This window comes from Triplophysa dalaica, chromosome 21 (genome assembly GCF_015846415.1).
Source record: "Triplophysa dalaica isolate WHDGS20190420 chromosome 21, ASM1584641v1, whole genome shotgun sequence".
Classification (NCBI taxonomy): domain Eukaryota; kingdom Metazoa; phylum Chordata; class Actinopteri; order Cypriniformes; family Nemacheilidae; genus Triplophysa; species Triplophysa dalaica.
In genome coordinates, this window is record NC_079562.1 from 9,060,302 (window position 1) to 9,087,219 (window position 26,918).

Below are 26,918 nucleotides of genomic sequence, written 5' to 3' on the forward strand. Positions count from 1 at the left end.
GAAAATTCTGTCATAAATGACTCCCCCTTGTCATTTTAAACCAATAGGACGTTCTTTCTTTCGAGAAGACAAAAGAAGATATTTTGAGAAATGTTGTCAACCGGCAACCATTCACTTAAATTAGTTTTGTGTCCATAGTGAATGGGGGCCACCCCTGTTTCTTTAACAACTTTCTTCAAAATATCTTCTTTGTGTTCTGTGGTCATACAGGTTTGACAAATGACACGAAGGTGAGGAAATGATGACAGAATTTTCATTTTTGGGTTGATCACTTTAATGATCAATGAATTTTGAAGGTTATAGTCACATTATACAGAAGTTATGTTAACTAGTGTCTATTCTTACTCCTCTAATGACAAAAAACAAGCTTCTTCATATACATATATCTGTTTGTACGACCTCTCTCTTCCTCAAACCCCAGTTAGGTCTCCAATAGAGTTTTTTCTGTTATACAGTGAGCCCAACTCGTTTGTGGTCTCTTGGACCGAGGCTTTTACTAACAGTGAGTAGCATGCCTGTGAGGGGTGAGGCGATCAAGCTGCACAGAGGACCGGGGTCATTCCTGTGACTAATGACACCACTTGCACTAATACATCGACAGCTGCACATGCACATGCTTTCCATTCTGTTTGTTGTAGAGGATTATAACCTGATAAAAGGGCCCAGAGACAGTCGTATTGTAAGGCCCTGGCCACTACTGTTTCTGCTTACAAGACTTCACAGAGGGCTTTACAGAAAAACACAGGTATCGCACTTGTGGTCAAAAATCAGGGATGGAGATACCTGCATATGAATCCAAATGATGTTAACAGACACAATAATAAACATGAACTAATTTACTTATAATACAAAATAATGTGCTCTGCGATAAACTTTGATTCGGAACAGATTGAATCAGTGACAAATGATGGAATGCTTTGTTTATGATGTTTGTATTACAAAGTATTTCAACCAGTGAAAGTAAATGTTAGTTGAGCTTTGGCAATGCAGTTAAACACATTTTTGCTGATGGAATGAAATGTCAAAATGTATTATGATTGCGATTCTTAATCACATTGTTTAATGTTACTTTTTGTTTAATTTTTAGCATTAATGTTATGTGCTTTTGTCATTTCGACGCCTCGGTGTATGACATTGTTGTCAAAATTGAGTAATTCAAATATTCTTATTCTGTGATTTATTTACATTATGTGTTGTTTTTCTTTATGTTGTATACATTTTTGGACTTTTAGTAAACAAAAAGGTTTTATGTTCAGAGTCAAATGGAATGCAAAATATTTGCAGCTTGTTATAAATACTGCTCAGAATGCAGATAGAACCTTATAATTGCAAAAAACAATTGAACTTTTATGTTTTTTTTATTTTGTTTTATAAGTTACATTTATTTTAATTTTAGCTTTACTCTTTGTTTACTTTAGTTCTAGTGCCTCAGCTTTATATTTTTTAGTTTAATGCTAAGACATTCACTTTTTGGGGTTTTTTAAATAATATTTAGACCAGTATCCCATTTCAATTACCAGATTTTTTTAATAAACTTTGTTTTTCTAAACTAGAATCAAATTGTGAATAACAAAGGCAAATAAGGACGGTTAGTAAAACCCCTTTTGTCGAGGGGTTCAAATTGTATTCTTGACAAGTTTTGACGAGAATAAAGATATTAGGCATCTAACCATTGTGTTAGGAATTGTGTTATGAATCAACCCATCTTAAATAATCGTAATGCAAGTTCACAAACTCTTGAAACATATTGTTTATGACATTTTAAATAATTATTGCTTGTAAGACACAGTGGTCTGATATCATTATTAACCATAACATTGTGGTAGAGTTACACATTAAATGTTCTGTACATTAAATTGTATGGGTAAACCTTGAGAGAGACCAGAGAGAGACAAATAGACTGATATGCAAACAGATTTAAGAATGGCCAGAAAGTGACAGACAGACTAACATATGCCCAGTTTCTACCGTCTAGGCTGGCACTTATTTGATGAGGTGTTAGCAGTCATAACAGAGGCGCTTTGAAAAGAGAGAGTCTCCTGACGAATCCTGAACCTGTTGCTGGGCCAGCTCTGCTCTCTGGCCTAGAGGATCCAAACATCTGCTCCAGTCACTACTCCTCCTGAAAGCAATAATGGGCCATAATATCCTTCTTGGGCTTCAGAGCCAAATATTGAATGTAGAGTGAACATTCCATGGCTAATGCAGCCACGTTCTGGGCATTTCTTCACAAGAAGCCAAATCCCCCCTCCTTACTGCCAGCTGTCCTGCAATGTGCTGCTGCTTGTCAGTGAGGAGAAGTGGCATACTGTTCAAGTGCCAGGGGAACACACCATGTTGCCTTGCACCTAAGACCCACTCAAACAGACTGATATCATCTGTCGCCTTGAGGATCCACTCAATCTTCATGATAAACCTGTGTTTCTGCCGTACACGCTGGCAGTCAAAGACTCTTAAGCTTGAAAGAGATGGTGGTGACTCGGTGAAGTCATTTTGTAAAAACAATCAATTCTGTGGTACAGTTATTGTTGCTTTGAACGCTTTCATCTTATGAGCTGTAAATGCGATGCAACACAGCAGAAAAAGCATTTAAATATTGGCTGGAAGAAAATTATGCAGTTGACATTCCTTTCATTTTCTCCCACTCCATTTTTATTTTTATGTGCAAATATAAACTTTAGGTGTATATAATATTTTTTGGTTTTAATTTTGTTTTATCTATACTTACTTTAGCATTATAAGTTTCACTTATTTACCTGTGTGTGACAAATAAAATCTATAAGGCTCTTGTGGATCTTTGCCAAATCGTTGTTGTGTGGTTGCAAGGATGTTTAAGGCTTAAAGTTTGAGTCTAACTCTAATAACAAAGTGACGCACATTTCTCCTCAACAAGACAACAAGTTTTATTCTTTATTCATTTTCATATCTTTAGGACAACTGTTAAATACAAGAACACCTCCCTAACTATCCTGTTAGATGGCACTCTGTGGACCAAACCCATCTTACAACATCCTGAAACACACAATAAACGCCATTTGAACAAACTAATTGTGTTATTTCACTGGCAACGCTGCCACTTTACTAAAATGCTGAGACTGTATTTTTCTCTTCAGAAAGTGCTGAAACTTGCTGACAGTAGGCTGAAAGAAGGTCTGGGGTGAGTGACTCCAACACACAGCTCCCCTGCAGCCCGCAGAGTCACAGAGACCCCATTGTGCTCCCGCTACCATCAGTGATCATCCATCACATTTTAACCTGACAGCCAACTGCACAGCCTCCTAATCATGCCAGGGATGGAGGCTTGAGTTACCATGACGAGAGCACCGTAGAGCTTCCCATTTCAGAACTTGTTCTGGACAAGGGCAATAGACACCTCGCAAGAAAAGTCTGTAATGATGTCAAGCGGCCACCGTGTTGCATGGCTACAGCCATCAATAACATCACAGAAGTGTTGAGCATATTGGCACTCGAGGGAAAAAATCCCCTTTACCGTGTATTACATGGACCTCAAATAGCTGTGGTGGTGTCAGTGACCATAAATAAGCCAGTAGATTCATTATGGGACATAGCGGAAGCTCTTCCGAATTAGCATGTGAGCTATGAGCCCAGACAAGTCCATTAGGCATTTCCAGTCACCGGAGAGTCTAACTCACCGTTTGGGGTCAGGGACAACCAAGGTCTACCTTATTGAACCAATGCCTAATGTTAAAGGTGATTATTACAGGGCTTGTTAGAATGCTTGATTCTGATTGGCCAGTCACAACATTTGCAGATTCATTATTCCTAGATAACAACCTCTCAAAACCCAGATGATGCAAATCATTTTGACAGGTTTTTTGACAATTAAATATAAACATGTCTTTTAATAACAAACATAACGACTTTGTTTTTACAAATGATTAAGCCAAATTGCCTGTTAGTGACATTTGAATCATATTTCTTACCTTAAAGCCAAAAGTAAGCGGCTTTGCCTCGAGGAAGGTCTGCATTCTGTAAAAATTCGCTAAAATTTTTCAAATTCACTTTTCATGTCCTGTTTTTACTTATGTGCCAAGTAGCCGTGTAATAAGCAAGATAATGCAAAAGCAGCCGGCTGTTATCACAAATTAAGCCCCTTCAGTGTGATACAAGACCACTGAATCACACTGTCGAGGCTTATTTCTGCGATAACAATAGGCTGCCTGTACATTATCCCTGACATGTATGAGCAGCATCCAACACAAAAAGTCAAGCTAGTACACTTGAACAGTTACAACATGCTTCACGATTTAACAGAAGAAGAAATTTAGGCTGAATGTTTCTGAAAAGAACGTTTATCATCCAAAAAAACGTTCTGTTTCACAAAGGTTCCTTACATGATAAAAACAAAGAAAGAAATTATTCTTTAGAAACCAAACATGGTTCTTTTAGGGCATCGCTGTGAAGAACCTTTTTTTGTAAAAGAGTGTATTAGAGACAATTGGAAAACAATAGTCATGAGTTAACTAGACAAAGAGTGATGATGCAGTAAAAGACTGATGTACTGTAATGTACAAGCAGAACTTTTTCCAGAGCCAGGCACTGTGATACTAAAAAGCAAGCACAACGGCATAGACCTCCCAGAAACAGTTGGATAATAACCATGTTGTATTTGCATTGCATCTGAAACATCCATTCACAAGGAAATAAAACCTGAGAATGTTTTAAAAGTCCAGTATATGAAATTTAGTGGCATCTAGCGGTGAGGTTGTGATATGCAACCAACGGCTCACTCCACCCCTTCGTTTAAAAGCACTAGTGGCTGACACAGGACTGAGATAATGTCATGTTTTCACATCTTTATCGAAGGAGAAAACGCATTTACGAGTCGCACTCTGCAGAGCAGTTTGTCCGATTTGGACTACAGCAGAACAACATGGTGAATTCCATACAAGAAGACCAGAGGTGTATGAAGATAGAAATAGGTCATTCTAAGGTATTAAAAACATAACGCTTTTATATGTAAGGTCTTTATACACCTGAAGACATAGTTATGTACATTATATTGCATTTCTGTTAATAGATCCTCCAAAAAAATACACGCTGGACCTTTTTAGAGACAGCAACTATAAAAATGTACAATACTAGCAATGTAGCATTTTCAATATGATATGCTTTAAAATAGTTTGAAGCATCATGATCTAAGCAATAGTTTTATCATCTGATACCATCACCTTACCACAGTAACTGTACTTTTTATAGGTATTACCATCTAATGACATCACCGTACCATGATCCTGCCAAAGTTCATGTCATTGTAAGACAATTTAGGAGACATGGTCAATACTTCATTATTCTCAGCTATAACAAGAAACAATTTGCGTCAATAAAAAGGCAAAAAACATGAAAAACAATATATCTGCCTTGTAAGAGAAGGCCATACTTTCAGACGACAGGGATTAAGATCAGCCAATTAAGGAGCCACGGTGGATCTTTCATATCTGCTGTAGCCTGTTTGATTTCCATGGCACACGTATCATGTTCCTGGACTTTCAACAGCGGCCTGACGCCGTTCTCGAAGCAAACCGGTCCCAAATCCCCAGAAGATTGGGGAATGAAAAGAGATGTAAAGTTTAGATGTGTGGCAACAGCTAAACGCAGGGTCAGGTTTCTCAGAGCCCTGGCTATATTTAACCTACTGATCTAACACCAGGCAGAGAGTTTAAATGCCACCAGTGCAGTTGGTGTGGAGCAGTTGTCGTCCACAGATCTTCTTCGGCACGAGCTCGGCTCAGGGGAAGGGATTCGCACACAGTGCACACATACACCCACGCGAGGAGGACTGCAAAGGACCTACAGTGCAACGCATACCGAAAGCAGAGCCGGCGGGCACTAATTTCCAGCGTTGAACGAAAGACATGGAGCTTTTTGAGACCAACCCTTACTTTTTCGCAGACCAGCGTTTTTATGAAAGCGGCGATAACTTTTTCCCCTCCAGGCTGAACGGAGGTTTCGAGCAAGCTGGATATCAGGACAGAAGCTCCATGATGGGGCTGTGTGGCGACGGAAGGTTGCTGTCAACCGGGGTGGGGATGGAGGACAAACCATCTCCAACTTCCAGCATGGGTCTGTCCATGTCACCGCAGGAGCAGCAGCACTGCCCCGGCCAGTGCCTGCCATGGGCCTGCAAGGTGTGCAAGCGCAAATCGGTGACGATGGATCGTCGGAAAGCGGCCACTATGAGGGAGAAGAGGAGGTTGAAGAAGGTGAACGAGGCATTTGAGGCTCTCAAGAGAAGCACGTTAATGAATCCCAACCAGAGGCTGCCTAAGGTTGAAATCCTGCGCAGCGCCATCCAGTATATTGAGAGACTTCAGGCTCTGGTCAGCTCTCTCAACCAGCAGGAACACGAGCAGAGCAGTCTGCACTACAGAGCCGCAGCTCCACAGAGGGTGAGTGATGTTTGGGAGATCATGGAGCAGGTGTCCAGTGGCCTTGCTGAAGCAATTCAGATTGGTTGAATGACAGATAAACAGCATAACTTGTATATTTTAGTTTTGACCTTTTTAAAGTTATGGGTACAGTTTTTTTTCCATTGATATTTGGTTTTATGGCTCAGTATCAAAGTATTGATCGTTGCTCTTAAGGACATATACAAAATAATTACTTTAAAAGTTGAACAACAAAATTGTCCAGATAGTCTAGAATATAGACAAAGCCTAAATACATTTATTCACTGACACACAAAAAAAAATTCAAACAAGGACTCTTTTGTGTTTTAGTAATTTAATAATATCTGTCTGGAATGAGTTTGCATTTCACTTTCATTTGAGAATCTTTCCAAATTTGGATTTATTTAAAATGATACAAATGTATTACAAGCGTAATGACGTTTAACCATTTTAAAGACATTTTAAAGGCAGATTAGAGGTTGTGGCATGTAACGCTTCATCTGTGACTTGGTTATGACTTTGTGGTTTTAAGGGTGTTGGAGGTCCAGTGGTTGGGTGGGGTGACTGACAGTAGTGTGTGTGTGTATTTTGGAACAGGTGTCCGCCACCAATGAGCAGGGCTCTGGCAGCACCTGCTGTAGCAGTCCAGAGTGGAGCAGTACATCCGAGCAATGCGCCCCATCCTACAGCTCTACCCACGAGGGTAAGACCACCACACCTATACTGACTAAACAGACGAATGAAAGTGAATTAATTACATACTGATTCGTCATGTCAGATTTGTCAAATTGCTATTATTGGGCTTATTAAACATATTCATATTTTCACAATTTACAATGGCTATTGTCTTGAGCTATGGTATGGATAAAAACATAATGTTCAAATGACATTGTATATGACATGATAAATCTGACAATGCTCTTGATTTCCTCAGATCTCTTGAACGACGACGCAGAACAGACCAACCTGAGGTCTCTGACATCTATTGTGGACAGCATCACAGGAACAGACACCACCGCTGTCCCATTTTCAGTGGACATAAGCAAATAAATGAGTGACCGCATTATATTCAGACCAGCTATCCATCGCACTATTATGCCCAAGGTGAAAGAAGAACCATAAAACCTTTATGGGAATTCCAGATAAATCATGAGGTCCATATGATTATATTTCCAAATGTTTCCTATTTCTGAGGGAGTGAGAGTTTCAGAAAAGCCCAATTTATATATCTTAAGACAGATAGGCGGATTCCTATTTTCATACTCTGACCTTCTTTCTTGATTCCTTTCCATTTTATTTGTGTGTGCTTTATGCTTACCAACAAACATTCATTTGTGGGTCCAATGTTTAACTCCATGGTTTTGACCAATTTATGCTTAATTTAAACTAGTTGTGAATGCCAGTCCTGTAAATATGTTCCTTTCTTCTACAGAGTGGTTTTGTCATTTTATTTTTTATTTGTGTGTTTGAAATAATTTATTTGAACTTTTATAATAAAGATTGTCGTGTATTTGTACAAATTCTTTTTAAATCTCTTTTAGTCCTGCAAAAAACTTGAGATAAAAACAAACAAACAAACAAAAGAGAAAAACTTTACAAAACATAAACAAGCACTTAAATTTCAAACAAAGTCCATGAAATGATTTATAATACATAAGGTTAATATTTATTTTATATGTTCATATATAATAATTTATTCGTGACAGCTTTTTACATTTAAAGTGAAAAAAACAACAACAACAACAACAGTGTCTAAACAAATTTAACATTGAAAAAAAATCACCTAAACAGACAAACCACATGCTTTATGTGGAATCTGGATGAGCTACTCTAATCAGAACTATATACATAAATCGGCTATTTACAACAATAAACTGTACATGCACACAAAAGAGAAAGAGTTTGCGATGGTGCTAGAAAGAGAGAGAGAACTGCACCTGTTTTACAGTTGACTACCACAGAAGAGCCAAGAACTACATAGCGAAAAATCACTATTTTCACTCGAAAATCACTGCTGCAGCAGGAAAACTCCATTATCATTGTACGCTTGGTCCTTATCAAGCATGTTTAGTAAGCCACTAAAGGATCAAACAGATATGATTGCCAGAGAAGAGCTGACAAAATAAATACAAAAATTAAGCAAAAGCAATAAAACTGGCTGCGAGAAACTAGGCACAATTGGCAGATAGAGGCTTAAAAAAGAGCAGCACACCACAGGACTTCAAGTTTAAGTGTTTGACATAATTCTTTATATCTGTGGTCATGATGGATGACAGAGAGGCAATAAATGCTACAGTGATTGTCAGATTAGTGGCATGCATGCTCCACTAAACACCCTGCCAATAGTGTTCTGCACAGCACAAACAAGGGCACTCATCAGACACGCAAACATAAACATCGGTCAAACCATCATCAATCGTTCCACTCATATTTTAAGAATGATAATTACTTGGCCACATTTGTTTTGTGTATGAAAAGAATAAACAGTCACTATTAATAATACTCTTTTAATAGAGAGCACTTTTTTAAGTAAGAACATGATTTGTCAGCATTGTGTAACACTTTAAATACACATACATACATTTACACATACAGTACGGTAGCTGCCACAATAGCACGACACATCCTATGAATTATACAGAAAAGTTGCCTTACAAAAATGAAATGCCCAACAGATACTCATAATTTGGTTCTTTTGTTCTAGGCTGATCAGGAATAATTTGCTCCCATTGTGATCTTGCAGAAATGATCTTGTGTTCAAACACATTTTTTAATGGTGAAGATGGTCCTCTTCTGATGCTAAGTGAACCGAAGTCTATTGTCTTCTCTGACGTGCAACATTTCTTAGCATCCTTTTTTAGTGTCAATTTTTGAAACCACACAATGTTTGGACGGTGACCATACAAACCCACACCAAACCTGGAAGTGTAGCGTGAAAGTCAGCACTGTTGATGTGAACACATACACACCACTCTCCAGTCACCACCGGTGTTTGAAAAACACCAACTACACGTTTACAGTAACACTGTTCTAGCAGATACTGTAGAGCTGTCTAAACGACAGAAAACAGTCACGACTGAGATTTTAAAATTCATATAATAATGATATATTCATCTCCATATACAAGTCTGATATATATTTCCATAAAAAACATAATAGCATCATTTTCCGTTTTTCATATATACAGATACGTTGATTACTGTTTTGCATAACCAAAGGGGGGAAAGCCTTATACTGTAAAATGCCACACCCAAAGGAACAGACTAGCACTGACAGACTACAGGGCCAAGTACACCAGTTAAGTACGACCACCACGAAGACTATATAACTGGGATTACTGGGTAACAGCTGATATGACAAGATATCTCCTTTACAGGTACTGTGCATCCAATTCCCTCCAGATCAAGTCGAAATGAATCTCTCTGCCACCCAAACCCCCCCCCCCCCCTATTGCACGTGTCCAAGAAAGCGTGGGTGTGTCATTCAGGAAAGGGGAGGGGCAGAGGTGACCCTTCCCTCGTCCCATCAAGATGTCCCCAGAATTTGGCATATCATTCTCGAAAGGCCGCAAGCATGTGTCCATACAGGTAGTGGGAATGCACTGGCATAGAAATTAAAGAATACAAGAAATAAAATAAGCTTTAAAACATTTACATTGAATGATTATTATATCCCTGCTGTCCTTCTAAAACCTCCATATTTCATGATTCTTATCATTTAGCATAAATCATTATTACTAGGCACCTACTATGTTTGTCTCTGCGTTTTGCAAATACCAAACCAATATGAAGTCTTAAAAAGTGTTTGTCAACACAGTATTTGATCATTTTAAAATACAGTGTTCCATTTCCATATTAACAGCGAATCTGGACATCCAAAGTTTTAGATGGACAGCGCAGATATTAACAATTGTTATATGACATTATAATACAAACAATCAAACTAAATATCTTCTAAAATCATGTACTCAGAAAAAAAGTCCAGAGAATCTTCATACAATCATTTGGGATAAACAGGTTAAAGTAATAAAAGGTGGAGAGATTGGACTTGTCAATTACAAGTACAGTAAAGTGCTTGACGTAAAAACAGAAGTTACTTGAGTTTGAGTTGTTCATAAATGAAAAATAAAAGCTTATGATCCAAATGAACTAAGACAGCTATAGGAAAGTATTCAAGTCAACACGACACCATTTCGTTCATGTTGACTGTAAAACCCTAACATGGAACCTAGAGGCTACGCCGAACAGCTTACCTGTTAAGTGTGAGTACAGTGATTAGTAAAAGCAAGTTAGCAGGAATAAGTCCTGACAGCTGATGGGTCTAGTCTCTGCGGGGCCGGCGGCCCGGCTGCTGAACCACAGAGACAGAGAAGAAAACATGCAGTGAGTAAGGGACCCATGTCCCTTTATACACATGCGTCCACGGCATACACATTTTTATTAGTAGTATTGTAAGACACATTCTATTGCCGCTATCAAAGGCACTTATTGTTAGTACCGTACCCTTCATTAAAGTGCAACATGCTAATGGTAAGCCTGAACTCAATTCACCCCTGCCCCCCCGGTCTACCTTCTGGTTGCAGCTGTTTCTTGGGCACAGCAGTCATGGAATGGGGAATGGACATGGCGTTGAGGCGGAAGCCAGCGGGAAGAGTCTCTATAGAGCCTGCCATCATACCCAGACCCTGGCCGTCCCTTGGCCTGAAGCGTTTACGCCATGATGGAGACCTTCGGAATGACTTGTCATCGTTCTGTGATGACATCACAACAAATGGGTTCGGAGTCATTTCTCCCCATTTAAACCACACTGTAAAGCGTTTTAATCAAAATTCCGTGAAATATAGAGAAAATCTTCATCTACCTCTTCCAGACGCCGGTCCGTCCCCAATGATAAGAGATTATTGAACTCCCTCTCAAGAATCTGCCTGGCCTGGGAGACATCAAAATACAGGACTTAGTTGAAAGGCTATTATGATAAACAACCCTATCAATTGAAGGGTTTTACAGTTAGCATTAAATTGCTATTGTCTCCATGTTATCTCAGGCCAAACATCAGTGTGGTCCTCGCCTGAGTGTTCTGCATGGGAATCTGAAGAATGAGGGCCAAGCTGCTGAATTCAAAGGTCTCGTCGAGGGCGATAAGAGCTCCGTGCACTCCGCTTTCCGACAGGTTATTACCGTACTCCTTCAGGCCGATATTATGAATCCACTGCATCACGTGATCATTTGTCCACACCAGGGTATCTGGAGGTAAAAACAAGACTAAAATGTGATATTATCTCTGCAGGACACTTTCTTCATCATTAGGGATGTAACAATATCATAGATATCGTTGTTATCTTATCGTGGTCACATGACTCTATGAATCGATAGGTCTTCCTGGCACTATCATAGAGAATGTTAGAATTTTTTTAGATGTTATATTTGGCAAGGGTATCTGGTGCAATTATTTTATCTTATAAAAGGGATTTTTGGTTAATTTGACCCATGTCATGCTATAACTCATACCTCTGAGCAGTAATTATGATTAGAGGATAAAGAAAAGAGGATGCTGAAGATTCAAAGTCGTCATATTTCAATTTAAATATTGCAATAAATATCGTACCGCAGACTTTATATAAAGATATTATCGTACAATCAATGAGATTTTGATATTGTTACATCCCTATTCAACATAAAAAATAGGTTATAAACCACCAAACAAAAACTCCATAAGGATAGTTCATCATCAAAAATTTAAATTCTTCATTATTTATTCACCTTCATGAGATTTTAAACCTGTATGACTTTGTTTCTTCTGCAGAGCACGAAAGAAGATATCTGAATGTTAGTAACCAAACATCATTGGACCCCATTGACTTCCACTGTACGGCCACAGAGACATTTTTCACAATATCTTCTTTAGAGTTCCACACAAGAAAGAGTCATATAAAGTTTTGAATAATATAAAGGTAAATCAAACAGATTGGAGATGTCTGGGTGAACATTCCCTTTAAAAAGTTTAATAACGACATTAAACTAAAACTACGCAATGCAGCCTGCCGGACTATTTGACGAATACAAATACATCATTTTGACAGTCACTGACAAACACATATTGTTATTGGCTTATAATCTTAGTGCTAAAACAATGTTACGTTTGACACGCCTCTTGAAACGTGCAGTAAAAATCAACAAAGCAAATTCCGAACCAAGTTCAGAAATATCTGTATTTAGGTAACAGTATACATGCAGTCTGATCATTTTGCACAGCTGGTCAGCCTGCATTCAATCCTGTGCATAATGTGCATAAGTGTGTGTGTCTTAAGCAGTTGGTGCGTGTGTGTCTTTAACGAAGAAGATGAAAGATTTGAAAAAGCTCCGACAGCTGTGTCAAGTTCAAGTGTTATGCTGAAGTTCAGCCGGGCGCCGTCCCTTTAAATGGATTTGACACTAAAAAGCTCAGCTGTTGACCTCATACATTCCTCCCTCCACAAAATACATGCACCACGTTTGGCCACTAGATAGTGCTCTTCCCTTCACAACCTAGTGTTAATGAATCCAATGATAATTTGCTACAGAATATAAGCAGAAATTCACTCATACCTTTGAGATCATGCTGGAAATCTTCTCTTCTGCGTTCTAACTCTTTCCTGTCATAGTTAAGTCTTTTTAAACACATGATGCCATAGTGCAAACTTGCCCTGTTGGATAAAAAAAGCCATTTTAGGGCAATTATGCATGTACTATTTCAACGAAGACAGCATGTTTTATTACAACAAAAGGATGAATCATGGTCACTGTTACCGGTGAAAGCTGTCCACCATCTTCAGGTGTGTCCTCAGGTCTTTCTTGGTAAGGTGGTCCAGCATTCGAGCATCCACCAGACACTCCATGAAGTAGCTGCGGTACTGAGGGAGACCCAGACTGGGCAGCCACTCATTCCCAATCCACTCGTGGTTCATGTCACCATATGCCAGCGTCTGAGATAGAGCGCGTTATTAATCTTTGCATCACCTTCGATTTATTTCATCTTTTCATTTTGTGGTAATGCACTAAAGGAACAGTTCACCCAAAAATAATTGCCTCAAGTTGTTCAAAACATGTCTACATTTATTCATTCTGATGAACACAGAGAAAGATAGTTGGAAGAATGCTTGTTACCAAACAGTCCTTGGCCACCATTGACTACCATAAAAAAGAAAATTTATTCTTTTGTGTTCATGAGAACAATGAAATTTACAAAGCAAATGTTCCGACTATGGAGGTCAATGGTGGCCAAGAACTGTTTGGTTATGAGCATTCTTTCAAATATCTTTCTTTGTGTTCATCCTAAGAAAGGAGTTTATACAAATTTGGAAGTAAATGACTGGATTTACATTTTTGGGTGAACTGCTCCTTTAAATCGGGGCCTCAAAGTTTCAAAGGGTCTTCAATAATCTTTGCATTTCCTATATAGAGTATATACAGTAAATACATATATTTTTACACAGATCGTTTTCAGTTTCCTTCGAAGAACATACAGTGAATAAATTTTTACATTTATTGGTTATTAGTTAAAAATGAGATTAGTGAAAGATTAAAGATTAGTCAAATTCACATATTAGACGTCAGCGGATGGCTCTTCGTGGTGAAGACAGTGAGCTTTCTCACCTGAGCCCAACTTCCTTCCTCATTCTCCTGTCAGTCAAATCCCAACGTGACAGCGTGTTAGAGCACAGAGGAGACATCATTAGTAATATTGTACTTCCTAAACCCAGTTTGAAAGAATGAAATGAGCACCAAACTACAGGAGTCGTGCTGGTTGTTTTCGTGTAACATATTCTGCTATACATGCAGTTAGTAAATTTGAAGAAATGTAGGTACTGTAAAGCACAAAACACAGGACTTCAATCCCAGCAGTCACACAGGAACATGCACAAATCACACAAAGGTTTAATAAAAGCAGTGTTTCGGAAAAGTTGCATTGAAGAGGCGGACGGGGCAGTGGACTGGGGTGTGTGTGGCATATGCATGGTACTGCGGGCACACGGGAGTCACCCAGATGGACTAACCATTTTAGTGGAGGATGCCAAGTTTTCCATCTCCTCGTGAGTCACCCACACATTTCCGGAAGACTGCACCGAGATAGAGCCGCACGTAAAGTACACACAGATAGTCAACTTAAACATTGTGAGCTAGTGTTCTAGGAAGCTAGGAAGTGTGCAAGTGCTCCGATTTCAGACAATAAATCAGTTTTTCAGCTTTCTTTAAAAAGTGAATGGCATAGGTAAAAGCAAGTGACTCTTACTGTACGTGAGGTGAGCGGAGCTGAAGGACTCGTCAGTGAAACCATCTCCTGAATGGCCAGCCTCAGCTTCAACCGATGGAGAGGGTTACTGATGCCGATCTCCCGCTGAATCTCTGTGTCTGACAGCGCAGACATGATCGCACCGCTCTTCACGTTGGCACGACACGCCGCCACGTACCAGGCGGGCATGCCCACCCACAGCTGGAGGATGTCAGAGAGACGAGTGTCAAAATGCATCTTCATTACCATCATCATCATCAGAGCGAGTGAGTGATTAGCGTAATTATCGTCATCCGCATCGCCCTGTGATTTGTGCGATTGTAATCATGGAGATCGTGAGTGTCGAGCTCATTACTGCGCTGTGGGAGGGATGATGCTTGATGTCTCTGTACCTCGAGCCAGGAGACGACAGTTGGGCCATCCCACTGAGCGAAAGGAAGTCCTTTCCTCCTGGCATCCTCCAGCAGCTCGTGTCTGATAGAAGACAAAGTCAGGGCTTAGAAAATATACTCTGTAACCCCAGGACAAAACAACAACATCGGTCTGAACAAATGAAGCGTAAACTGTAGAGGCACAATCAGATCACGACGTGACATTTATATAATGACAACAATAGTGTCCACATAGACAATAATAGTTAGTTTATTCAAAGATTGCATGGTGCAGTTTAGAGTAAGTTTAGTTTTTTGTAGTTTTGTTAAAAGTCTGAATTAACTTTCATTGTTAGATTTTCGATTTTTTATTTTTATTTATTTTAATTTCATTTTGAATCTGCTTTTGTCATTTTTGTCAATATTTATTTATGTTTTAAGTTGCTTTTTCAGATATATTTTAGTTTTTGTTTAGTTCCTCAACTTAAAGATTTTTTTGTTTTTTAAACAATATTTCAAATTTTCAAAGGTTCTTTAAAGAACCATATGTTTCTTTCATTTTTATAATCCGAAGAACCTTTTGTGAAACAGAAAGGTACTTCGGATGTTAAAGGTTCTTCATGGAACCAATTAGACAAAGACAACTTATATGGCGTTGTCTTGCAGTTTCACACTTTAATTTTAATCGCATATTATTGTTGCGCTTTACTTGTGATCTCAACTATTATCTTTCTAAATTTGTAACAACATAGTTAAATCAGTCTACTGTACTTATTTTAGTATACAACAATTTCTATAACAATTTAAAATAATCATAATAATATACCAGACTGTACTATCACCTTAAACATTCCCTAAATTCACATGTCTAAAAATAAAATTACTTTCTGAAGGTGCACTTTGCTCTCTACATACATACTACCCATATCTGTAAACGTTGACTGTAATGAAGGACATACTTTGTCTGAACTCTTTTAATACAACACTGTATTCTCTGGACAGAAAATGATTGCACCTATGTGACTTTAAGAGATTTAATTTCCCTTCTAACACCCGTACAAAGTACATTTCGTTCCTTCCAGTGCCAAAGAATGAACACACACTAAAACAAATCAACATGGCAGGTACTAATTAGGAAACCTATTTTTCTGTCACATTAATGGTCAGGCTAAAGAGAAACGGTAAGACAAGTATAGATTCTCCAGTGAGGATAGTAAAGTATACTGGAATGAGGCTTCTCTAACCTTTCTACAAGTCTTATTACATGTGTTACATGTGGCACTTTCCATCTGATTGATCAGTCATTTGCGTTAATTGAGCTGTGTAATTGGGAAATAGTGTTAGTGAGTGTGACCACACTTCCTGTGACCTGAATAACTAATAATAAAGCAGAAGGACCTACTTTTTCTTCATCCTGCGATCTCTCTCTGCCTGTGTGCCCAGTTTGCTCAAGGTCATGGTGTCTCCGATACTCATCTCGAAATCTGAAGTTCAGTCACAACATGCAAAAAAACGTTACAGTTAAGGTGTCAAACACTCTCTGTAATGGAAATAAACACTGATCATGTCTGTTTGCATATCGATGCTGTCCTTCTGAAACCTTGTGTCTCCATATTTATAGTTTTTCATTTTTTTCGTAAATGAGTAATATTAGTCATCCTTTATGTTTGTCAATAGTTAAGCAATAAAAAGTATTAAAAAGTGCTTGTCAACTTTGAAAACTCTGAATTTAATCGTTTAAAAAGAACAGTGTTTTTTCCATTTGCTGAAAAACAGTACATTTGTAAAAAAAAAGTAAAGTTTTCAGCAACGATATATATTTTACACTACCTGTAATAACAGGTGGTGTCATCTGGCCATCCTTGCTCATCTGCTGGTCCAAACGCGCCTTCTCTTTCTTGCCAAAGAGACGGCCAATAGACGACTTTATGCCCTTCTTTTTGTTACCCCTGAGTCAGACAGAGAAAGTAAGAGAACATTTCACATTGACGAAGCACCCAAACTCTTATTCAAGTTTGGTTATTCAAGTAAGCAATGAAAAAAAACAATGGTGATGTATCAACAAAGTTTAACTTTGTTGGCTCAGAAGGCAAATACATCCACCTGAAACATAAATAAAACATGTGTACTTGGTCTCTGTAAATGGTTGTTTATTATGCAAAACATTGTTTTTGCATCACATGTTTAATGCCATTATATGTTCGGTTTTCAATCTTTCAAGATCAAGAAAACTGTCTGTCCTGTTGATAATCTCTTTGTTGGTCCTGCCCGCCTGCCTTTAAATCAGTCAAAGCAAGCGATCAATCAATATGACATGACTCCTCCCCTAACATCATATCAGCATCTATAACGCATTAATTCCTAAGAGCCCTTCTGCAACGGGATGTGCATAAAGCAAAGATTGATTTCTCACAATTATTCAAGTTTATAATAACATGCAGTACTTTGAAGAAGTGTGTGAATATGGATGTTCTGTGTGTTTGTTAACTTAACCAAGACTGGTTGCGGTGTATGAGAATATCTCATTTCATTAAACGAAATAAAGGTTAGACATGTCAAGAGGATGAGTCAATGATAACATTTACATTTACACATTTGGCAGATGCTTTTATCCAAAGCATTTACATTTACATTGCATTGTATTATACATTTGCATTTGACTATATGTGCAATCCCCTGGGATCGAATCCATGACCTTGGCATTGCTAGTGCCATGCTCTTAACACGGAGCAAAGATACAGACTCACGATTGCTCACTGAGACTCAAGTGTGGGCTGCAGAGTCACAAAGAAGTTGAACAAAGGCAAGCTGACAGTAATTAACTAGTTTAAAGACCCAAGAGTACTTTATTGTGTGTGTCTGCTGGATAAATGATTTAATCTGGTTCAATAAGAGCGGGATCTTTTAGCACCTAAGACATGATCGACTGTAGATGTGTGTGTGTGTTTACCCTCGGCCATCCTCCAGACTTCCTGTTAGTTGAGCGAAGTTCATTTGGTCCAGTCTGAGGCTGCGGGGGGACGAGGGGGGCGACGTCTCACACTTTATGGTGGCCTTATCCTCTCGGGCCTCCACAGGGGACTGTTAAAAACACACATTCTTGCACAGTTTGCAACAGCACCTATTGCACAAGACGTATTACACCAGACGGTGCCTTAAACAACTCTGTTTTTATTATTAGTAACTCGCAGATATTTATTTCCTATTCAATTTTCACCCTCTAGACACAATACACACATTGAGTTAAGAAAGGGAGATTGGTTCATTTAGAGACGAAAACAACAAACTTACAGCAACTCTCCTGCGGTGTTTCCTTAGATCGCTAGGCTGATAGCGTTAGAATGAAGAAAGAAGCAGAGGAAAGATTCAAGTAGACAGGTGATCAGTGTTTCAATTGTTAGAATAAGGATTCATTCCTGTTAAACCTCATGGAATGAGGAAAGGGCAAAGTTGTCAGGCGTTAAATTATACGGAATAGTATAAGGGAAGAAGTTAGTGTATTGTAAGCATTAAATAAGGCCTCAACTAGCGAACTTAGCAAAAAAGCTTACAGATTGGAAATACAATACAACCTGCTTATCCCCCATTTTGGGGATTTTCCGTAACTCGCATTAAATGCACTAGACAATTGTTCATGCATTTCTTTTTTTATTTGTGCAGGATAGAGGCAGTCTGTCTCACCAGGGTCATGATGCCCAACTCATGTGCCGCTGAACCAGACGTCATCTTGGGTGTGGATCGGCCGCTAACTGGAGGTGAAGAGCTGGCAAGGGAAAGGGCAGTGACAGAGGTGGGGATGGAGGAGCGTGGCCGCAGGGTCACATTGAGCCCGTCCATGCTGCCGCTGTTCACCCGACTCTCCAGTTCGTCAGCACGAAGCTCTGCATTTTCCCGTTCAACCTGGATCATTCTGCGCGAGGGAGAGAGTAACAATGAAATATGTATTACAGATTACCAGATATGGATTTAGATAATGACTAATAAACGATTTCAGTACAATCTGTAAAAAAATATTCATCTGTATTGACAATAAAATATGAGTTCCATGACTAAAAATCTTGAATACTTGAATACTTCAGAAGAAAAAATTAGAGACCATTTATAAATTATGTACAGTTTTTCTTCATTTACTTTCTATGGTTATTCATTTAGGTAAAATTGCAAATTTTGTTTCATTCTGTGAACAACTATCAATATTTCTCCCAAATTTTGTAGGAAAATACTGTTTCTATTTGCATTCATTTGCAGAAAATGAAAACTGGAGAAACAGGTCAAAATAACAGAAAATATGCTCTGTAGTTTTTCCATATTCCCCTTTAAGCAATACAACAATAATACAGGTGTTGTACATTATATTTGAAAAGTTAATTTTTTTATGGGATAACCTCAATGTTTATTACAGTTTGCATGTGTCTTGTCATGCCGTCAGGCTTTCACATTGCTGTTGGATGACTTTATGTCACCGAGGTTTGATTTGGTTGAAATTCAACAGACACTGGATTGGAATGGCCACAATACATCTAGAAATGCTGATTAAATGATTAAATTGGGAATGGTCTCTTTTTCCATAGCTGTCCTTAAAATGCATGAATAACTTATTCATAGTCAAACATATTCTGGCTTATTATTTATTGAAACACCAGGGCTCATTTAACTATTGATTAATTCAGTATTTATGCAGCAGAAACCTCACAAGTTTATCCCACAGCTCAGTCAGTGAGTCATCTCTATTCTCACACAGCGGATCTATTCTCATCGCTTTAAAGTGATGGTTCTGCTGTTGTCTGGCATTTCTATTCAACAACACCTCATATTAAAGCTCAGCGATGAGCAAATTCATATTATTGACTCATAAATGTTGTCATATATGACAGATGCTCATCTGCCAGTGCTTAAGGCTGCTGAGACAGATCCAGTCAGCAGCCGGATGTCGGAAAAACACTCTAGATTCAGTCAGTAATTTTTAGGCCGTCTGACACTTTTGTTACTGTTTTAGTTCCAGTGTTACTGTTTGTTCCAATGCTCAACAACAGAAAGATTCCTACTTTTATCTGCTTGCTAGGGCTTTGAAACGAAATGAATTCATTCCACTACAAGCAGAATCAATATTTTAACGTTTCTGTTTCAGTGTTTCTTAAGAATTATTTAGTTCCAAAAACTGTTTAATTACAAAAAATACTGGTTAAAAACGTTATTTTTAGCATGTGCATTGTACAAATACAAAGCCTTAAACTTTACATTTTAAACATGTTTTAACCTACAGTAAAGCTATTAGACATACGTCTGTACATGTGGTTGATACTCCTTTGTTTATAACACAGTGTGTTGTGAGGTTGGCGTTTACAGATGTCTTGCGAAATAATTTGCCATCAGAGGACTGTCATATCAAATTGTGTCACATTCTCTTTCACATTATTGTGTACTTAAACGAAAGACATACAATACAGGGCTTTTGTTCACCTGGTACTTCATGCGTTCTATGAAAGCTAAACGCAAGTCATTTTTAAATTGAACCTCATTGAAGATGTTTTTTTTACACCAAAAAGTCATACATTTGTTTCCCTTTTTTCATTTATACCCTCATCTAAAGAAAGGTTGGTTTTGATTCTGTACTGTACGTTTACGAATATACAGGATTTAGATGATTTCTGTTATCGCCGGTTAACGTCATCTTTACAAGTTAAATGTATAACAATGCCGTGAGTATAACACTGAAAACCGAATAGGGTTTGACATATTTGGGTGGTCACACTTTAATGTGCTGACCTTTCTTGACGTCCCAAACATAACACGTGTTCAATGATCCATTTTAACTGCTTAGCTAGTGCTAAGTCTTACACTGAACACTTCAACAGTGAAACAAGATTTTTACTTTTTCAGAGGAAGCAGTTATTACTCCAATTTGCCAAGAAAGAGTAAAAGTAAGCACATCCAAATTGTTTTCAACTGGTGCAGGATCAAAATATATCAAAGTATAAAAATGACATATAGTTCCTTTACTTATAACTGAAGGGCATAGATAACCAGTGGGCCGACTTTCCTTGTTTATCATTACCCAAGTTAAAATGGCCCACTCCCCCAAAATCTGATATCTGTGTCAAATCACCTGATCTCCTCATTGATAGCATCCAGCTGTTCTTGCAACATGAGGGCGAGTGTCTGTGCATCCGAGTGTCCGCTGGGGGACAGCATATCGGCTGAGCTAAAGATGGTCTCCCGGTCCTCATCGTCTAAGTCGGACAACTCAGTGTCGCTGCCCATAAGATGGGTACGGCTGGCCCGCAAGCTAGAAGGTTGAGAGCGATCCCAGTCCTGATCCACCATCGGAAGGATCTGTAAAAAAATACACTAATAAGCCCCAAAAAGCAAGGACCACTTTTTTTGGCCAAGATTTTCTGAGATATCAGCTGGGCGGGCCCAGACGAAATCTGCACTTTTCTTTTTGCATTTTTTAAGCAGAGAAAAAAAACATACACGATTTTTGTGCATGCATAAAAAAGTATCTGGGAATGTGATGTACTTTCTGAATTATAAGAGTTCAATAGATTTCTCTGGCAATCAAAAACAGATTTCGTGAGGGCCTGATGGACAATGAAAAGTGTTACACTGTGGCTCAGAGAACTCAAAACTTACAGTAATTGCATCCAATGAGGCACAAAAAGAACAAAGAGAGAAAGTGAGAGACATGATTGAAAGATTAAACATTGTCTAGTTCTGGACTAGGCCAATGACTGAGCATCACTGCATAGTGACATCATCACAAAATGCACCAAAAGCACCAGTGCTTGTGTCAGTTATGCACAGAAATGCTTCATGCATTCCTATGGATGAAACCGAAAATACATTTTTAAGTGATGAGGCCTGAGGATAAATGCCAATTTATTCTTTTGAAACGAATGTAAAGAGGTTATGAGAGTTATAGATGGAAATGTTCGCCTTTGACACCTTTGTGGGTTCATCCCTGAGTGCCATCCGTCGGCCTTTCTGAGCCCGTCGTATGACACCGGTGGATGAGTAATGATCGCCCTGACCTTCCACCACTGAGAAGCGCAGGTCTGTGGCACTGCCAACATGAGACCTGAGACAGTGTCAACAGTGAGGGACAGACAGTAAGAAAGGTTCAGACCCTCAAAGAATCAATATCATTTGTGCAAGTATAGAACTTCGTGTTGTCTATGAAACTAAAATCTGGGTGCTACCTAGGGTGTGTACCATCTCCATACACACTACTCCTCCGCTTCATATGATCCAGTTCTGATCGTAACTTCTCGATCTCCCCGATCAGCCTCTCCTGAGAGCCGAAAAGCACTTGGTTAGTCTGGCGAGTTCATAATCACACGATTTTCCGCACACATGCTCTCGCGGCTGGGCAGGTACTTAAAAATACTTTCGGGAATTCTTTGACGTCACTTTGGATAAAGACGTCTGCGAAATGCCTAAATGTAAACGTGGTTCATTTTGCCAATACTTTGAGAATTACCACACCACATAAAACACAATGGATTAAATAAAACGTTTATCATAATTGACTTTTGTCACTACTATCTGTATACGTATGTACTGTTTATCTGCTTTGTAACCATGCAACATTGTGGAAAGCACCACATAAACACATTTGAATCAAATTAAAATATAAACTGAAATCTTGATTTGTTAAAAGAAACCCATGTATACGTAACACTTCAACAACCCAGTTATATCTCTCAGCTGTGACAGAACCTGTAGATCGGCACGGTACCCAATTAGCAATGATACCTTAGTGTGATGGAATTCCTCCAGTTGTTTCTGGCAGTTCTCCAGATCATGGATGAGTGCATTCTAGATTGGGGGAAACAGGTTGATAGACAGAACAGACGAAGTTAAGAACAAGCTCAAAACAGCATGTTGTTTATTAAATGACCTACAAGCTCTTTCTCTCTCTCTCTCTCTCTCTCTCTCTCTCTCTCTCTCTCTCTCTGTCTCTCTCTTTCTCTCTCTCTATGTGTGTTGCTTTGCCCTTTCCACTCACATCTTGCCATTCATCCCCTTTCAAAACATATCTGTACTGTCAGTTGATAGCTAAACAGAATACAGGTTTTCAGTCAAGCTTCATTGGGAACCTTTACATTTCTGTTTATCATATGCTGTTCCTTGTGCCCACGCAGTATGGAGTTACATAAAAGCCTGCCTTTCTCTCGGGTGAAAGCAGGGGAGCAAACACAAACATTAAGTTCATGTACATTACCGCTCAAAAGATTTAAGACACTTTATAAAACTTTTGATCTGAAGGTGTATGCTTAAATGTCTTAAATTAGTTAAGTAGACAAAAGTATAATTTTGTTTATTCATGATGATTCATAAACATTTTATTTAATCAAAAGTGCTTTTGAAAAAGGTGACTTTGACTGAATAACAGGGCTGTCTCGGTTATGAAATTTGGCTGACGATTAATTGTCTATTAAATGGTCGTCTGTTTTAAGGCTTTGACACTGTTAATGACAATAATATTTGGTAACACTTTATTTTACGGTGCCCTTGTTACACATGTAACACGTACAATAGTTACAATAGTATTTACTATACATTATGCAAAATTACATGTAACTACCCCTAAACCACAACCTAATCCTTACCCTACAGTAAGTACATGTAGTTAATTATTATTACTCAGTACTTATATGTATAATTACACTGCAACACGGGCACTTTAAAATAAAGTGTGACCTAATTTTTTTCTATAAAGAGAATATATAACTAATATTATTTACTGTAGAGTGACCTCAACAGAGAAGACTTGAGTCTTGAGCACTAAAACTAGATATGAGGTAGATAAAGCAAGTCTGGAAACAAACCAAATCAAATATACAGCTAATGCAACTCATGGGAGAAAATTCATTTGAAAGTTACAGTGTGTGCATATCAAGGACAATGGGTGTAAAATGCAGCAGATACTGCAGATCACCCTCGTTTTCAAAAGAATCCCAATAATTAAGGTTATCTGAAGTAATTGCGATGGCGTTGAATAATTGCAATGAGACGATTATTTCATCATTTTTTGCAGCCCTACTGAATAATGAAAACAGCCAATAAGATTACAGAATAGGAAACTTCTTTCATACTGTTTAAAAAGCATCCCAGAGTGAGACCTCAAGAAGCTGCTTGATAACATGACAAAAAAACATTTCAGAAAATTCTAGTGACTACACTGAAGATGATCAAATGTTTTAGTTGATTGATTGCATTATTTTTAGTTACAACATAATTCCCACAGTTCCCTTTGTTTACTTTGATAATTTCAATCAGTCTATTATTAAATTGGTGAAAAAGTGTCTCAAAATGTTTGACCGGTAAAGTTAATCTGGATCTGCTGACATTTGGCCCGGGAAGAACAGAAAGTTAGACAGTCTGCGCCTCAAAAAGCTTGATGAGCTTATTAAGGGTGGGCACAAAGAATCATTCTTTTTAGGTTCTTACCAGAGTCTGACAAAAAAGGTTAAGAAAATTCAGACTCAAAACCAGACTTGGTACCTGCTTTCCACAAACGTTAATAAATATTAAGAGTTAAATCCATGCCTTGTCTTCAAGTGCAGCCATGCGCTCCTTCAGGTGAAGTTGAAGCCTCTCGTTGGACTCGGTGAGGAGACGGTCCACAGTGTCAGACAGACGCTTGTTATGCTCCTCGTTCATCTTCTCCCTTTGACGTGCCTTAATAAAGGAATAAAGAAAAGAGATTTATGAGACGTTAGAAGAAAAAACATGCTTTCATGTAAATGTATGAGATCACATACAGCACCTCTCCTCAAGAAACCACGCTGTATTATTTATATGTGTAGCACAATTGATTTATGCTAATAATTATAAGGGGGTGTATTTTAATCCATACTATTAAAGATGAGAGATAATATTCTGTGACGATATTGTGTAGTTTGCTGGAGAAACAATAGAGGGCGGTATTACACCCTCAGGCAATATTGTGATCTAGTGGAGGAGTTTAGGATTTTATATGGCTTTAAGTTTACTTCGTGATATAACATGATTTCGTCTGTAAATTCACAGTTTGCGCCCGCAATTGAATTGATTACATTTTCAAATGCATGTGATGTGTATCCGTGCTGATAATCTTTCTAGTAAACAAATAATAATAGAGAACGTAAGGGGTCACTTTTAAACATAGTTGCAGTGCTGGCACTCAGTTGCCTGGCAACAAATTCTTCATGTTTTTTCTGGTGGCAAATGGCTTTTAAGACGTAGTCAAGATGTACTCAACACAGAGCGCTGTGACTATCAGCAGAGAATTGAAGCAAAACTCAGCAGTCCTAAACAAAGGCTCGGTGAAACCCAGACTGAGGTGTGATGTGAATATAAGGCTTTAATTAAGTCTGAAAGAGGATAAAGAGTCTCATTGACTGTTTTAAGTCATTACAACCACCGGCTTGCACACAGAAGAAATTGCCCATGCATGAATTATTCACAATCCAAATATAGCAGCCAATTGCAGCTCTGCTCTCACTGGGGGTGGAGAAATTCATCTGCAAGATGAGCTAAAAATGCCTCATATTCAGAGAGCAATAACATATGGCTGGATGCGTGTGTCTATATAGGAGTGCTAGATTATGGATCTCTGTGAGTTTTCCTGTTGATTTATTCAGATAATACTATTTTGATATCCTAGCTCCAACCCTGAACTTGATATTCATTAAGATGTTATTTAGCATGTTTGTTATATCATTTGCCTTATGGGGAATGAAGGCTGGCCACCTTAACTGTAGGATTTATTTTGCTTGGTCTTCACAATTTGAGAAAACTCTGGGGCCAACTGGAACTTCACAGACGCAAACTGTACATATACATATATATAAAATGGGAAAATTCTACAGACTTCTATCGTTTTTACACTCAACTAGTTCTAAACACTACAGCCGAACAAAAACTCATACCTTAATAATAACCCTTATAGAAAACTTCTACAATTTAAACAACAATTTTACACATTATATTTTTGTAGTGTTCCCAAAAGGAAGTTTTGCTCAGATTTTGCACACTTTTGAAAGAAATATCTCCCCGAAATATGGTTAGTTGAACCCCCAACTACGCTAAGGTTTCAAACATACTTACAAAAGCTTCATACATACACAAACATACAGTACCCGTGTGTGAGCATTCACATAAAAAAATCACTGGGGCATCCTTTCTAATGTTCATTCTCATCTGCACTTCAAACAAAAAAGAAAATTAATACTGTAGCAAAAAAAACCTCAAACACACAAATGAACCAATGAATCTCTCACACACAGCATTCAATTTTTTACTCTTACATCTGTCCACTCACTCCCACACCCAGCTCATCCCCAGTTCTCACCCTGCCCAGCTCCTGGTTCTTCTCCTCCAGCTGGGCCTCCAGTTGCCGCAAACGCTCCTCGACGTTGCCATGGCGTTCCTCCGCCTGCAGGACACACCGGCATTAGTCTATGAAGCAACAGAGCTGAACCAAACGCCTTTTAAAATCTGTGCAGTATATCATTTTAACATTGAAATACTCTCTTTAACACAGTGAATGCATCTTGTTTTCTTCCTTTCATCATTCATTATGTCAACAGTTTACATCTGGTTTGAGACCCTGCCGTGGATTTGCATCATTAGGATCATGAGGTGTGTGATATAGTGTTGCCAACTGGGACTGACAAAATCTTGTCATTTTTAATTAACTGCATTAGTGAGACTCAAAACAAGCCCAACTGCATCTTTGCCTCACCGACAAGATGTTTGGCTCCTTTTGAAAAACACTGTCATTTATGATTCCTGCTGATGCTTGGATAAAATGTGACTGCTGCCGAGTATTTTCAAAACAAACAACAACGACCGTGGAAGTCTACAAAGAAGAAAAATCGAT

General features: G+C 38.5%; 2 protein-coding genes across 13 annotated transcripts in view; one reads left to right on the plus strand and one right to left on the minus strand.

Annotated features, from left to right (window-relative positions):
* Positions 1–5,735: 5,735 nt before the first annotated feature.
* myog (myogenin) lies at positions 5,736–7,805 on the plus strand. Its single transcript, XM_056734926.1, has 3 exons — positions 5,736–6,410; positions 7,008–7,113; positions 7,345–7,805. Exons 1-3 carry the CDS (start codon positions 5,877–5,879, stop codon positions 7,458–7,460), a joined length of 756 nt encoding a protein of 251 aa, XP_056590904.1. The 5' UTR covers positions 5,736–5,876; the 3' UTR covers positions 7,461–7,805.
* Positions 7,806–8,075: 270 nt separating this feature from the next.
* ppfia4 (PTPRF interacting protein alpha 4) overlaps positions 8,076–26,918 on the minus strand; it is a 74,180-nt gene continuing 55,337 nt past the window's right edge. For 3 of the 12 annotated variants that reach the window (XM_056734718.1, XM_056734715.1, XM_056734725.1), the window contains exons 9-30: positions 26,388–26,471; positions 24,602–24,733; positions 22,805–22,867; positions 22,249–22,340; positions 21,995–22,127; positions 21,156–21,382; positions 18,731–18,959; positions 18,341–18,376; positions 18,000–18,130; positions 16,880–16,998; positions 16,452–16,533; positions 15,071–15,152; positions 14,679–14,879; positions 14,443–14,505; positions 14,042–14,068; positions 13,196–13,371; positions 12,995–13,092; positions 11,478–11,653; positions 11,271–11,339; positions 10,980–11,160; positions 10,663–10,760; positions 8,077–10,011 (exon numbers count right to left, since the gene is read on the minus strand). In XM_056734718.1, coding sequence (XP_056590696.1) covers positions 10,699–10,760; positions 10,980–11,160; positions 11,271–11,339; positions 11,478–11,653; positions 12,995–13,092; positions 13,196–13,371; positions 14,042–14,068; positions 14,443–14,505; positions 14,679–14,879; positions 15,071–15,152; positions 16,452–16,533; positions 16,880–16,998; positions 18,000–18,130; positions 18,341–18,376; positions 18,731–18,959; positions 21,156–21,382; positions 21,995–22,127; positions 22,249–22,340; positions 22,805–22,867; positions 24,602–24,733; positions 26,388–26,471 — 2,463 coding nt within the window. In that variant the 3' untranslated portion in view covers positions 8,077–10,011; positions 10,663–10,698. Of the gene's footprint in view, positions 10,012–10,662; positions 10,761–10,979; positions 11,161–11,270; positions 11,340–11,477; positions 11,654–12,994; positions 13,093–13,195; positions 13,372–14,041; positions 14,069–14,442; positions 14,506–14,678; positions 14,880–15,070; positions 15,153–16,451; positions 16,534–16,879; positions 16,999–17,999; positions 18,131–18,340; positions 18,377–18,730; positions 18,960–21,155; positions 21,383–21,994; positions 22,128–22,248; positions 22,341–22,804; positions 22,868–24,601; positions 24,734–26,387; positions 26,472–26,918 lie in introns of all 12 variants that reach the window. The other 9 variants (XM_056734719.1, XM_056734716.1, XM_056734721.1 and 6 more) reach the window with 8 other exon arrangements.